At 40.9% G+C, this 15237-nt stretch overlaps 2 protein-coding genes across 2 annotated transcripts in view; one reads left to right on the top strand and one right to left on the bottom strand.

The window, feature by feature from the left end:
• The window catches only part of DNAJC3 (DnaJ heat shock protein family (Hsp40) member C3), a 65039-nt gene extending 58589 nt beyond the window's left edge, over positions 1-6450 (top strand). Inside the window, exons 10-12 of the mRNA XM_057707372.1 lie at positions 1819-1951; positions 2812-2960; positions 4745-6450. Coding sequence (XP_057563355.1) covers positions 1819-1951; positions 2812-2960; positions 4745-4902 — 440 coding nt within the window. The 3' untranslated portion in view covers positions 4903-6450. The remainder of the gene's footprint in view (positions 1-1818; positions 1952-2811; positions 2961-4744) is intronic.
• A 7548-nt stretch (positions 6451-13998) lies between these two features.
• UGGT2 (UDP-glucose glycoprotein glucosyltransferase 2) overlaps positions 13999-15237 on the bottom strand; it is a 181445-nt gene continuing 180206 nt past the window's right edge. Inside the window, exon 39 of the mRNA XM_057707936.1 lies at positions 13999-14078. Coding sequence (XP_057563919.1) covers positions 14056-14078 — 23 coding nt within the window. The 3' untranslated portion in view covers positions 13999-14055. The remainder of the gene's footprint in view (positions 14079-15237) is intronic.

Below are 15237 nucleotides of genomic sequence, written 5' to 3'. Positions count from 1 at the left end.
TCCATGGGAAGTCTTACATCATCCATATTAAGTTTCTAATTAGTTACTTACCTGTAATCAGGTGAATTTTAGGAAACAACGTATCATTTTATATTTTTCCTATATTAGAAAAAATGTCTACCTTAAGTGTTAATAAAAGATAGGAGACAGAAGACTGCTTTGGGGAAGATACTCTGAACATTTATTAAATGTAGAGTTTGCATAAGTAGAAAAATTGACTATATTGAAACATTTTCCCCTTGTATTAAATTCCAAGTATATTTTCTTACTAGGTTGTGATATCAAGGGCTATGGGTGTTGCAAGTTAAGCCTCACTATTATTTATAATGGCTTTGCATCTGTGTACTAAATTGGAAAGGTATTTTATGATGTCACGGTTGGGTGACAGAATTAATGTTTCACATTAATATTTAATATTAATGCATTGAGGCAGGAATTAGGATAAAAGCTTGAACCCCTCCCCTTCCTCCATGAGCCAAAGGTAGTATTGGTTCATTTTTCTGTGCAGTGCAGGCTGACTAAATTTGTCCACCTTACTGTAATATCTTTCTCATCTTAACCTGCCCAAGGTGCCTTCTTAAACCCCTTCCAGGATCAGCTGTTGCCAAGATGAATGATCAGGCATGTTATCCAGAGAGGTGTCTTTCCCACAGTGAAATGCATTTCCATAAAAAAACAGAATTTGAACCCAGCAACCCATTACTTGAATTGTCTGTCCAGGGAGCACAGTGAGAAAAATTTGTGTTGGTGCTTCCCAAACCACCCCAGATTTGGTGATTCAGGAGGGCACTGGCAGTCAGCATATAGTTGTACTCAGGGCTAAGATTTAGTCTTCTGAAAGGATACAAAGAAGATCAGCTAAGGGGAAAGGCACATGGGTGAAATGCAGAGGAAACCAGGTGGAAGGTTCCAAGAGCCTGTGACATCACGCAGGACAAGCTTAATTCCTCAGCATGTGTGAAGTGTCGTCTACCAGGGAAGCTCGTCAGAGACCCAGGGCCCAGGGTCTTTACTGGGGCCTAGGTAGGCACCTTCTGCCTAGCCCATACCAAAATGCCCAGAAGGCAAGATGTGTAAATTTATACAGGCAGTTTAGGTGCTGCCGGCCATTCTTATCAGGGAATGGTGAGAACACTGCTGAAATCCAATTTGCCAGTCACCAGCCAAGGGCCAATCTTGCCAGCAGGCCCTTCTAAGGATAAGTCTCTGCTCTGCATGACGTTAGATACCCAGAGGCCTTGCATTTTCTAAATATTTAAAATAACCTGAAATGAAAGATGCAGTGTGAATTGTCATCAGACTTCCCATACCAGGACTGTATGTGTCTTTGTTTTGATTGACATTTTAACAAAATCAGATTTCTAATGGTTTGTGTTGAAACCTGTGGGTGAACTAGTTATTCTAATTGCTGATGGTTCCTCCTGGTCCCTTTCTAAGCCTCATTCTTCTGAACCGTGGCCCCATGGCTAACCGTGTAGATTTTCTCTGCTGCTGTCTTATTTTCCTGTGTAACAGTCACTTCATTGCTTTGTATAACATGCTGGTATTAAGATACCTCACAGGTGTGGGGAAGATCGTGTGGGCAGGTGAACAGGCAGAGTGGATTTTATTGAATGGGAGTAATAAGCTACCTAATTCAACCTTAATTATGCCTTTTGTAGTTTTGAACAAAATGATTACGGTGATAACACTTCTTAGGCTCTTAGTAATGGCAAAGGAAGGGGTTGGGCTGGTGACTGGCATATCACCTCTGCAGGGGATGTAAAGGTCACAGATTATAATCCTTTTAACAGCATTGTCTTAAACATATTTTGACAGCTATTCAGGATTATGAAACTGCTCAGGAACACAATGAGAATGATCAGCAGATTCGAGAAGGTCTGGAGAAAGCACAGAGGCTATTGAAACAGTCGCAGAAACGAGATTATTATAAAATCTTGGGAGTAAAAAGGTGAATTATTAATTTAAAATTTGCATTTTTATTTTTAATCAACTGCTTTAAAGCTAATCGTTGCTCTTTTTTTCCCTCTGATTCATTTCCTTATGTAATTTCAGTCATAGATTAACAATCTTTAACATCATAAAGCTGTTTTGATTATATTACAGATAAATTTCTTTGATAGAGACTAGTCATGCAGTGATGGAGAATCAGTAGTTGGTGACAAAAAAAGGACACTGTAGCCTGAATAGGTCCTGGGCCTAGATTTTTTGAGAAGGGTAAAGAGGCAGGAGTGAGCTTTCCTTTGGTGGGGACAGGGGGGAGAGAGGGGTTGGGGAAAAGAAAACTTCTCTAGGCCTAAAAATAAAACGGCACTTTCAGAATGAATTTGTAGGCACAGGGAGAATGTAATTTACTCAATATGTGCTTTTATATTAGACCCACCTTCCCTGAACAGGGGAACCATCAATCTTTCGATCAAAAGCCTGAAACTTTGTTCTTTTTAAGTGAAGGAAAATAGAAAGTGGGCCTCGAAGAGTCAATATCCTTTTTAATGCCAAGAATTGAATCATGGTAGTTTGGAAATTCAGAAAGTTTAAAACTGAATCACTGGAATTTTTTTTAAGAGAAAATTGTAAAGATCAGGAGTACTTTAATTTATTCCCAATGAGAATCTAGCATTCGGGGAAGCCTGGCAGCTGCGCTGGCCAGTACAGAGCTCTGCGTCAGACGTTCAGCTGGATATGCTGGCTACTGTTCAGAAACCAGGCTGCTGATTCGCCAGTGGGATCTTCCTATCTCTCTCAGCTCTCTGTGGCAGTGTGTTGGACGCTTCCTAACTAATGATTATTAATTAATTTACCACACTTCAGAAATGCCAAAAAGCAAGAAATCATTAAAGCATACCGAAAATTGGCACTGCAGTGGCACCCAGATAACTTCCAGAATGAAGAAGAAAAGAAAAAAGCTGAAAAAAAGTTCATTGACATAGCAGCTGCTAAAGAAGTCCTCTCTGATCCAGGTATAGTTTGCCTTAGTGTTTCTGTTCTCTTGAAATGGCTGAGTTAGTGACTGACGACTTATTAGCTCTATCCCTTTGCCTGTCTTAGAGGCCGTGTCAGAAGTGGATGATGGAGCTCATGGTGGGTGGGCCCCAGGGGGCTGACCTCGGGAGCTGGTGACGGCCCCTGAAGTCCATTTTTATGCCTGCCCTTGTCAGACTCTAGGGACCCTCATGTGCACAGTGCAGTGGAGACACCACCACGTGTGGAATCAGAAGGACTGAGAGTGACTCCTCTCTCTCTGTTCATAGAAGTTCATAGAACTTTTTTTGGGTCTCAGGCTTTTTCACCTGTGATATGCAAGTACAGTGAGAGGGATCCTCTTAGGTTCCTTCCAGCTTCACAGATCAATGTGAATTTTTATACCAAACTTATATAGGAGCTTGATTAGGAAATGGGCTACCAGGCAGAAATGTGCAATGGTTGGAGAAGGGCCCAGCCCAGGGCCTGCCCTGCCCTCTGAGAGTGGCTCCCCAGGAATCTTGCCCTAACTTTAATGGTAATTAGATTTGTTGGTTGGTATGTTATTTCACCATAAGCTAAAATGACCTGGAAAATAAGAGGGAGACAGGTCAGTATTACCTTAGGTAATATGGAAAAATGCTTTAACATGTGCAGAGGGAATTTCATGTTAAGCTAATAAATACCTACTGCTTTTTTTGTGGCTTTCCATGTCAGTGGGAGCAGAAACTATGACTTGAGCTAGACAAATTCAACAAAATAGAAGAAAATCACATTTTATGCCCATCTGACAAATTTTTGAACAACTGCTAATGCTATGGAATTGAAGTTAAATGATGTTTGTTCTCAAGTAATTTATAATCCAGTGAGGGAAACAGGGATTACTGAGTACAGGAGGATGCATACTGTTTGTTCTTTTATTCTGCAAATGTCGATGCCTATGAATGGCTCTGTCCTCTCAGCTTGTGCAGTGGGCAGGTGGGGCGGCTACATCAGGTTGGGGGCGCTCTGGAGCTGAGTTCTAAGGGGAGCAGGGGGCCAATGGGCAGAATGGCATGCATCGAGTAAAAAGCTGCATACTTGATTACTGAGAGTTCTTTTCTGTACTGTGTTCCTTTTTCTTAGCCCCTGACCTTATTTTAAGGATGAAATAGCTTTTTCTAATCTCTGAGGATATCAGCTTGCTCGTCTGCTGCCTGCAGTGTTCCTTTCTCCCATTTGTTTGCATTGGCCTCTGTCTCCTTAGGGACTTTCCTCAGGACTGACAGGCACTGCAGTGGAGGTGGCCTTCTGGACTGTACAATAGGACGCCTCACTCCCTCAGGTCTGGGGAGCCTTCCTTCTGTTCAGATTTAATAATGAGGCCTCAGACGCTTCATGGGTTGATGAGGTTCCCCTGGCTGACTTGGTGTTTGGGGTTAGGACAGTGACATGGCTGTTTGAGCAGAAGAGTGTGCTTGACTTTTAGGTCTCATTCCCTGTAATTCCTCATCTATTCCAGAGAAGAACTTCCTTGGGTAGCTTCTTGTGAGGAGAGAAGATTTAGGGGGTCTGAAATACCACGAATACCCATTTTCAACCCTGAACCTCACCCCCTTCTCTGTGACTGGTTTCTGTAATCTGTTTCTCCTGAAACCAAGCTCTGCCCTGGGCGGGAAAGGGAGAGCCTGGGTGTGCACGTCAGCACAGCTGTTTGGATAACGGAGGAGTGTAGTCCTCAGCTCCCGCCTCTCTCCCCACCTCAGGGAACACCTGTGTCTTTACTCGCTGGTTTCTCTTACAGAAATGAGAAAGAAGTTTGATGACGGAGAAGACCCCCTGGATGCAGAGAGCCAGCAAGGAGGTGGCGGCAACCCTTTCCACAGAAGCTGGAACTCATGGCAAGGGTTCAATCCCTTCAGCTCAGGCGGACCTTTTAGATTTAAATTCCACTTCAATTAAACCAGCTGTTTTTCTGCTTTTCTTCCTTCATTTTTTTTAAAGATTAAAAACAAACAAAAAAATCTTGTTCCAGGATCCTAATGAAAAAAAAAAAATTCCAATCTTTCAGTTTGTCCATGACCAAAGAGTTGTTTTAATAGGAAATACCTGTTCTTATCCATTTGCGGTTGATGGGTTTGGGAGGCAGGGAGGCGGGGAACAAACGGTTCTGCTTCCGGCAGAGCAGCCTGCGTCTGGGCTGTGAACGTCTGGAAGAAGCGGTCACAGAGTCTGTATTTTTTTTACACTGGAGCACGAGGAAATTCTTTTCTTTACATCCTTGCGTACATGTCAGTGCCTGCGTGTGTGAGGAGGAGCTGTGGTGTCAGGATTCTCCAAGAGGAATGAACATTCTCAGCTGTATGTTCCTACGGACAACTTTGCTTAGATTCTGGTCAGGCCAGTCACTTGTTAACATGTTAAATTTCCACATGTGTTCCCATCTCTATGAGCATGACCATGGCTGTCACTGAAGGTGGGCAGAGCCTGTCTTTTAGAAAATCTGTTACCAAATGATAGTTGCCAGAGCAGGGTTCGATCTGGACTGATGTTAATTAAGCATGTATTTTTTTTGTTCAATACTTGCAGGAGAATACTGAAAACCACTGAAATAGAATTAATTGTAAATCCTACTTGCCCTTTTAATATGGAACACAACAAACTAATTTGTAAAATACGTTCAGAAAATATAGCAGTGGTATTTAAAATAATATTGCTGTAGTGCAGAGTGAAGGACTTCAACAACTGAAGTTGTGAGCTAAACAGCATTTCCTATAACAGGATTGACTTAGAAATATAAAGTTGCTCAGTCAACATAAACAAATAGAATGCCATGTTTCCACTTTCAGTAACTACAGCAGACAGTTTCTCTTAGGTCCTGGCCGACCTGGCCCGTGGGTGCTCGCGTGGGACTGTTTTGAGGTGGGCGTTACATAGCAGGCCTGCCCCTCTGTAGACCTGCATGCCTCTGGATGTTCTCCTGCCAGAAAGAAGCCCAGGTTTACAGACCTCAGCTCTGGCTGTATGTCTGTTATCAAGAGGGCATCTCTTCTTGGGATACCTTCTTACCTTTTAAGCAAAATGAACTATTCAGTCTTTATATACTGGATAATTTTTTCCCTAAAAAAATGAGTGTTACTTTAATCAAGAACATTAAATATTTATGGAACTATTGATGCTGCATTTAAAATCTAAGATAATTACTTTAGATAAGAATTATTACCTTTATTCTGGAAAGGTTTTTATTTTTGCCTCAGAGCATTTTAAGCAGGATGGGCCTAATATATTACTTTTAGGAAATCAAGCATTTTCTTTGAGTTGTGGGGGCCGTCCTGAGCGCTAATATCCACAACAGCCAGCCAAGCACAAATCGTTTTCTTCTACAGTCATCCTAAAACATACATGGAAAGAAGTTTTTTAAACTGAGACAACAGTTGAATTGAACAAAACACGTAAGTGCTTTTGCATCTCTTTATAAGTTTATTTCTTATCAATAAACTTAAGATTGCAGCTTGTAGCTTTCATTTTGTTTCAGTGTCTCGAAATTCAAGCCAGTGTGAAAGTAATTTCCAGGGGGAGTTCATTTTTGTTTATTCTTTAATCTTGTTACTTTGTTAGTTATATCAGCAATTTTTTTTTCAATCTGGTTCTTTCATATATGATATCACTGTGAACTCTAAAATCTAGAGATGGCCTCTACCTACTTTGACAAGTAAGAATTTTCACACAGAAATCAGAACAAGGAAAATATCAAGTCACTCACCCTTCCACTTGGAGGAGAGGAGGCAGGGTTGCCAGCAAGGAGAAGCCCAGAGGAGGCAGCACAGCTGGGGGTGGGCCACGTGTCACCTTGCTGACTGCCATCCTGCTGCTGAGAAGGCTGTTTGCTTTATTTTTTTTCTCCACCTGTGATAACTATAAATTCTGCTCCAAAAGTCTTACCTGGATTGACTTGAGTCATCGTAATGGAAACGTGCAGAGTTACTTGTTTTCAGTGAAGAGAGAAGCAAAGCAGGTATGCTGCCAAGTGCCAATGCCACAGGGAGAGATTCTGTGGACTCTGTTGTTTTGCTAATGAATGAAGAAAATAACAACCTTTAAGTTCCAGGCTTGAGGGTCATGAGCAGTCTTCTGGTGTCCGTTTGTCTGGGAAGATGGTCACGCTTCCTTCACAGTGACTGAGAAGAGCGCTGGGAGTGTGAAGGGACAGTGGTCCGTCCAGGCGGCCTGATGCAGGAGATCGTCACCACTCCTGAGGTGCCCGGTCACATGTGTGGCTCTTTCTGGAAAAGCAAAATGAGCAGGGCACCCAGCCCTGGCTGTATCATGTTCCCTTCTTAAACTCCCCCCTTCCTTTTCAGTGAGCACCAGAAGTGAAGTATCGCTGGTCTGTAAATGGATCTTTTTCCACAGCAACAAGTATTAAACGCATCAGCCTATAAACATGAAAAAAGTTCTAAAAAGAGAGAACAGGTTAATTTAATGCCTGCTTCTGAAAGTTTGTGCTTTCTTACCATGGATAAATGAAAACTGGAAAATGACTTCAAATAGTTTACTAATGTGAATTGGATGTAACAATACTAATTTTAAAACATTTTTCTCTTTAGGCAGTATTAAAAGTTTATTTTAAAAATCAGTAGGAAAACAGAACTTTTGGGGACTCTGATAATGGAATGTAAAAAGTACCCACAGCTTAAGAGAAAAATACTACTGGTAACTGAGTATGAAAAAAAAAGCTAACAGAATCACAGTTTTAAATTGGCACCATTTTCTATTCATGGTGGAAAATGAGAGATTTCACCTGTAAAGCATAAAATTGGTCAGAAGTTTTATGTGACATTTACCATGAAAACAGGGCACAAGATGCTTAGTTAAAAATGACTCCTCAGTCAGGTGCCTCCTTAGAGGGACAGGGCACTGGTGACAGGCCCTGGGCAGTTTTCATTGAGTACACATTAGTGGTTAACCTAGAGAAATTCATGCAACTGTGCTGGATGTAGTTGACTTTTCCATATTTATAGAGGAGGAGGAAGGCAAATGCTGATTTATCGACAATTATCCTTATTCTAATCCGATCATTCCTTTTCTGTTAGTAGCAGAGTTTATTCTGTAATTGCAGATGATGTTGGGGGGGGGGCGTAATTTGTGTTGTTTAATGGATGACCTCATTTGCTGAATGATTTAAGAGTAAAATTAGCCACTGCGTGGCTTTGTGTATAGTAAACAGGTTTTGTTTCACACCTCTGGTTGAACCTCTTACCTGCAGTGGAAACAGAGCATAGAGGAGGTAAAAATTGGAGATGTCTGAGAAGTTAAAATATTACTCCTACTGGAAGACTGTAGTTGGTTTGAATGAGACAAGACTAAGTAACTTAATCCATCTCAATTTAGTGTTTTAATAAATAAGACACCAAAATTTAATTGAAACAGCTCTCAGACATGTCTACAAATATGGGTACTATTTTTATGCCCATGTATTTTCACATTTAATAAAAATATTTATGGTCAAACGAGTACTTTCTTGCTTTCAGTCTTTTGGAGACAGCTATTTTCCACCTTTGTTTTATACATAACCACCAACTGAGGTGACAGAGGGCTCCTACTTGACACAAACTGAAGGAAGAGCACAAAAAGCAGAAGTGACTACAATCTCATAACCCACCAAAGGCCTAGGATAGCAAGGCCTTAACAAGTGGCCAGTTCTTCACTTTCAATACCATTAAAATCCATCATTTAGGTTGGCTTTGAGGACTTTCCCTTTTATACTATAACGTGCACAGTTCTGTTAACGTTCTGAAAGGGGGTGGACACTGCTGCTTACCTCAGTCATATTTCTAACTACAAACAAAAGTAGCTTTCTTCTCCATATGTTCTGCATGTCCTAAAATTAAAGGACAGCTAGAATACTTACACAGAACTTTCCCAGGAAGCACAATTTCCAAATTCTTAAAAATCACGGTATCTTTGCAACACATGATCAACCAGCCTTTGTCTGAAGATACTGCAAGTACCTGTAACAGGCCTGAGGGCTGCCTGCGCACAGCAGAGGGGAGCGTGGAGTCTCTCTCAGCCCCTCTTCCTCCTACCCTCATGCCCAGATGAGGCTTTTGTGATCTGTAAAAAAGAAATGCAGGCACTTTAATCCTAAGGCATATAGGTCACACCCCAGAAACCCTGAACCCTGCAAACCTCTATCTGCCGAATCAGTTGTTCCTTAGGGATCAACAGATGATCAACAGAAGCATGACATGCACCTTCATCCATCGCTGCCTTATGCTAGGATTCAGTTTCTAACGAGGCATCCAGGTGACAACTCTGAGGTTTCAGTCTTGTTTTGAATACATTTCCAACCTTCACTAAGGTCATTCTACTGGGAGAAGCATCTCTGGTTTAGATATCCCCAGGAACCGAGCAGCTGGATTTGGAAGGGCCACTGGCAAAGTGAGTTCCAAGGTCTTCCTGAGGAAATTGGAATTGAACATGGTTAAAAAGCACAAGGGAGAAAGCATTGCTTGCAGCATTTCTTGGTGAATTTAAGTCTGTGTTCTTTGCATGTTTCCCTGCTATTACAGGAGATTTCTATAAGCACAGTGTCTCATTAGTATGTATATATGTATCTATGTAAAGGAGTTTTTAAAGACTGGTTTCCTAAATGGATGTGATTTTTCTCTCTGGTGTGAAAGATTCTTTAAAGATAGCAAAGGATAACCCTTCTAACACCCTTTCACTGTATCACAGTTTTCTTAGGATTTTGTTAATACTCCTTCATATATACCAGCTGTTGCAATGTTGTATTTCCTGCAATGCTTATGCTTTTGTTCCGTCGGGTTACTAAAACCTCATAAAAGTGGAAAGACCTCACTCTACAATTGTACAATTTTAGGGCAAACAAACAAGCTTCTCTTCCTCCTGGTAGGTCAACATGCAGGGAACGCCCTGTACAGTGTGGCCTTAGGCCAAGGGAAAGTTTGTTCTGGACACTGTGCAATGAAGAAAAGTGGCATCATCAGATCCCAAATAAGGCTATTTGTCCCTATCCAAGAGCTTTTACCCGCTATAGTAAGGACTCATGTTATGACTAAATATAACTATTAGGAAACAATGCAGTCATGAAAATATTCCCTGAGAGACTCTGGAATAACATTGATGCATGTTAGAGGCCTTCACTGCACTTACCCTGTTTGTGCTTCCTTCCTACTTCACGTCACATCCTAAATGTCACTTCTTCAAGCCTTTCTGGCACTCTCCCTTCCCAGCATTTTCATTTGGATATTTATTTAATGCCACTTATACTGGTCTCCTAACTTCAAAAGGACAGCCTGACACACAGTGAGTACTTAAATATTTGTTGAATTTGTTCAGATTAGAAAGACCTAGATTATTGGCCTTCTTCAGATGAAACTGGAAACATTTTTCTGGTGAAAGCAGACTGGGAAAACAAAGGAAAGGCTACACAGCAGCGGTGGGTCTGCTAACTTTTGTATAAAAGGGTTTGAGCTTGGTGCTCTGCACTAGATACTCCACTGTGTGGTTAGTTATGTTTCCTTCACAATTTATCTTACTCAACAAGGCTAGTACCAGAACTATTCCTTAACTTTGCCCCAAATTTTAAATTAAACATAAGGCTACCTGAAGTCTGTCATTCAAACGTTTGGGTTTTGAACCAGTCTTTTAAAATTTGAATAATTTTTCGTCTTTCAATTCTAATCAAAACCTTTGATTTGAAAGTGAAATCGGGCTTCCTAGGTGGCGCAGTGGTTAAGAATGCGCTTGCCAAGGCAGAGGACACGGGTTCAATCCCTGCTCCAGGAAGATCCCACATGCCGCGGAGCAGCTAAGCCCGTGTGCCAAAAAATAAAAAAGTGAAATCACATCAGACAGAATGCAAACCTTATATAGTTGGGCAGGACCACATAAATGAAGTAAACGACTTAAATTCAAGTGATTATGAACTGCAGGGGACAAGATTATTCTCCAGATCCGAAGTCTAAACAAAGTTGTTAACAGTAGGTTCTAAGTAAAGAGACTTCGCTCTAGAATTTCTCAGGAAATAGAACCATGTATCTGATAAGCTGGGCTAATAAACTGCAAAATGGGGAACAGCTGTCCCATTACCTAACACTTCGAGACTTTTTTTTGAGTGGTTACAGGGTAGGCTGGCGCCCCAACCATGGGCCGCCATCACGAAGTTGCCTCTAAGCTGCTTGCTGACCACCAAAGTCCTGAACCTTTGTGCCTCTCCTCCCTCCCTTTGCCTCCAAAAGTAAGATCTTAACAAATCAATGGGTTTTTTGGAAGAGGGTGGACCTCCTTAAATCTACTTAACAGAAGTGGGCAAGACAGGGGCTGGGTAGTAACGGAGACTTCGTGGTACTGAGCCTGGATCTGTTAGCACTTTTCATGTGATCTCTGAACCAGGGATCTGAGACATAAGAGAGAGCCCTTCGATGAACAGCCTCATCTGTTCCAGTGGGAAGTTAAATGCCACTAACTTCTTTGCTGCTGTATCTCAGAGGAGAAAATTCTCTTAGCCATGCTTTAGTCACTGAAGGATGGTCTGACTTGACATATACCTACTGCCTTGACACTATCTGGGTCTTTGAGCCTCTTACAGGCAGTAGCAACTGTCTGTCTGGTTGCCTCCCAGGCGCTGGACCTGGTACACAGGAGCAACCATTTCTTCAGGCAGGCTCCCATTTGTGTCAAACTACATTTTTACTATTAAAGAAAAGCCTGACTTCGTCTGTAACTCTAGGCTGACGGCCTGTGATGCTCCCTGGAAGTATTCTATTCTTTCCCTCTAGGAGCTCCATCATTCCCTGAACTTGAGGATAACTGGAGCCGAAGGATGGGCACTTCCAACGTCTAACCGTTTGTACTGAAGCATCTGGGAGGCATGAAGACTTTGGGTTGTCTTCAGTCTTATATTTTGGGTTTACCTTTATACCCCAAACTTGAACGTCTTTATATGGTTAAAGCTGAAAATCTCCTAATTCTCTGATAAACTCTGTTCTGACTTTACTCTGAGGAGGAGGGAGGAGAGGTGGATTGTAACTTCTCACAGATAGAAAATACCATTTGTTTTTTTCTCTCCTAGGATTTGACTTTTGTTAAAATTTGATGTAGCGTCTGCACCTGAGAACCAGAACTGAGGATCAGGAATGTATGTAAAAGACCTCAGGGCACCTTCCAGCACCCCCAAGCCAGTGGAGCTGCTGGCCTTCTCTACAAGTGCTGCCCCGCACTCGAGATGGGCCTGCAGTTCCGTTCCCCTCGTGCGGCCCTGAGGAGGGTAGTTTTGTATGGTACGGCAGTTTATATGCACTTGACATAAAAATTTTAAAATGAGCCATTTTATAAAAGAATCTCCCTGTAAAGAAATATTTATAAATCTGGATTTTTAGATATAAAGTATCATTCATCTGGAAATGAGATAAATTTAGCCATTCAAATCGCAAGATGCAAACTACATTATTGTGCAACTTTAGCTTATATTCTATGAAATACAGAATGTAGCATATTGGAGATGGTAGTTAGCAATACGTGTGGAAATCAGGTGCCGTTAACAAGCGAAGTACCATTTTACACTCAGCTGCGGCCTCTGCCCAAAACACCACAGCAGACCTCAGCTTAGCTGGGTTGGAGCATTTGGCCTGAGCTAGAAGCTTACACAGTCTCTTACCTCTTACCGAGCCCTGACGTTAAAGCTGACTCCAAAGAGGAGTGAGCCAGAGACCCTATGGAATTGGCCACCCCAGGCCAAGTTACCACTCAAGCCTTTGATAGCATCCCTTAGAACCCACAGGAATAATCTAGTTCCGGTCCAGGCCACACCTGAGCACTCCATTTAATCACAGACAAACCCAAACAAGTAACAAAGGGAGGGTTGCTGGGAGATGTCTTGTGATCTCTTACTAGGAAGAATGAAGCTGCTGGGAGCAGAGCAGTTACTTTCAAATATTCTATGGGCTGTGCCATCCAACAGAGAGGATTAGATTTGTTCAGAAGAGCTCAAAGGAGCAAGAGTAGAGACTGCCGGTAGACAGCTTCTGGTTCACTGTGCAACTCTGTACGGAGCTGTCCAAAGATGGACCAGCCTGTCTCTAGAGGCAGACAGTTCCATATGGCCCTGGAAAGTTCCAAGATGACCCAAGGCTCCACCTGGCAGGGCCTTGTAAGGGGGGCTGTTCCTCAAACCCCACTTATCAACAGAGTCATCTGGAGAGCTTCTTAGATAATCATGATTTCCCATGCTCACCACAGCCCTACTGAATCAGATTCTTCAGGGGAAAAGGTCCAAATGACACTGCTGTCTCCTCCAGTCCCAAGATCCTATGACTCTAGAACAGTTGGATAGTTTTTGAACATTTATTATTCCTATTCATCTATTATTAATATAAAACAGGAAAACAGCTCTTTACATCCTTAAGTTAGTTTCTATAAAACTAGCCAGTTCTTTTTTGAAAAGAATACATATATACTCCATAAGCCCATGAATATCATTTTATGAAATAAAAATTTGAAACATTAAAAAAATACAAATATAGCATGGGATTCAAACATCATATGGTTTAAGATAAGTGATTACAGTGTGATACTACTTCCATTTTAAAACAATAGTTAAGGTATAAATGGGATTAAGTTAAAAAAAATTATTCAGTGATAACCATCCTTCTTTCTCAGAAGAAAAAACATACAATAGATTTCTCTAATTTAAAAGCATCTTTTGAATAAAGATATATGGGTGCACATAGAGCTGGAATATCCAAAGATGTATATGGTTTCATAAATCCTCATGAGGACCAGCTAGTCAGATATGTTTTTCTACTTGGTTATCTGGCAAAAGTATCACTTTAACTGGTGAAAACCCAGTGTTTTAAGCAATCAGGAAAGAGGAACAATCTAGTTTTAAATACTCAAAGGTCATTTCTTACATAACTTAAACTTGTTCAATATGTTAAATACATGTATTTTTAAATAATATAATTTAAATTGAAGAATATGTCACTGATCTTTAATGAAACTTTCAAAAGTCTTAGCAGTAGTTCCATTTTCCCCAGCAGGTGGCAGATTTCTGGTCATACTTTCTTGTCTTCTTTCTTACACAAGCCAGTGCTAGAGTTCATCATGTGTCAAAACTGTAGGGGAGGAAAGTTTATTTAGCTCCTGAAATCTTAAACATCAAATTAGCTTAAAATTTTGTTTTTAATAGTAACAAAAGATAAAATATCTAGGAATAAGCTTTAAAGTATATGGATAAAACCTATATGATTAAAATGTTATAACTCATGACAAATATAAAACTGGAACTGAACATACAGAAAGACACAACATGTTCCTAGATAGAAAGTTTTCACAAAGATGTCAGTACTCCCTAAGTTAACTGATAAATTTAATATAATCCTTCTTCTGCCACAAAAGGAAAAAAAAAATTCTGGAACTGGATAAGCTGATTTTGAAGCTTGCATGGAAAAATAAACAGGCAAGTACACCCAGGAATACAACAAAGAGCAATGAGCCCTACTCGATATTTAAACATACTATAAACCTTCAATGATTTAAGTAGTGTGTGACAGACACGTACAGAGACCGATGGAACAATAAAAAAGTGCCAATAAATAATACAAGAATTTAGAATGTGTTAAAGGTGGCAACACAAATACGTAGAATAAAGATTATTAATTTTTCCCAGCGTTGGGCAACAATCCTCCAGAAAAGAAACAGGCAAAGGACAAGAACAGAAGAAATACAAATGGCCCTTAAACATATGACATGATTCTCAAATTCCATTCAAGTTATGGGTTGAATTATTTTCCCCTCAAAATTCATATGTTGGAGTCCTAACCTCAGAGTACCTCAGAGTGTGACCCTATTTGGAGACAGGTCTGTGCAGAGGTATTCAAGTTAAGCTGAGGTCATTAGGGTGGACCCTAATCCAACACGACTGATGTCCTTATAGGACAAGGAAATTGGGACACAGACACGTACAGAGGGAAGACAATGTGAAAAGACATAGGAAGAAGACAGCCATTTACAAGTCAAGGAGAGAGGCCTGGAACAGAGCCTTCCCTCACAGCCCTCAGAAGGAACCAACCGTGACTACACTTTGATCTTGGACTTCCAGCTTGCAGAACTGTGAGACAAAAATGACTTTTGTTTACACCACCTAGTTTGTGGTACTATGTTACAGCAACCCCAGCAAACTAATAGAATTTACAACAAGAGAAATGAAAATTTTATAAAAGAAGATATAGCATAGCCTTAAAAATGGCTGCCTCCTTAGGGAGTTTGGGATCG

The sequence above is a fragment of the Hippopotamus amphibius genome, chromosome 14 (assembly GCF_030028045.1).
Source record: "Hippopotamus amphibius kiboko isolate mHipAmp2 chromosome 14, mHipAmp2.hap2, whole genome shotgun sequence".
NCBI classification, from domain to species: Eukaryota; Metazoa; Chordata; class Mammalia; order Artiodactyla; family Hippopotamidae; genus Hippopotamus; species Hippopotamus amphibius.
The sequence above is the reverse complement of the archived record's forward strand: the minus strand, read 5'-3'. Positions and strand labels throughout refer to the sequence as shown.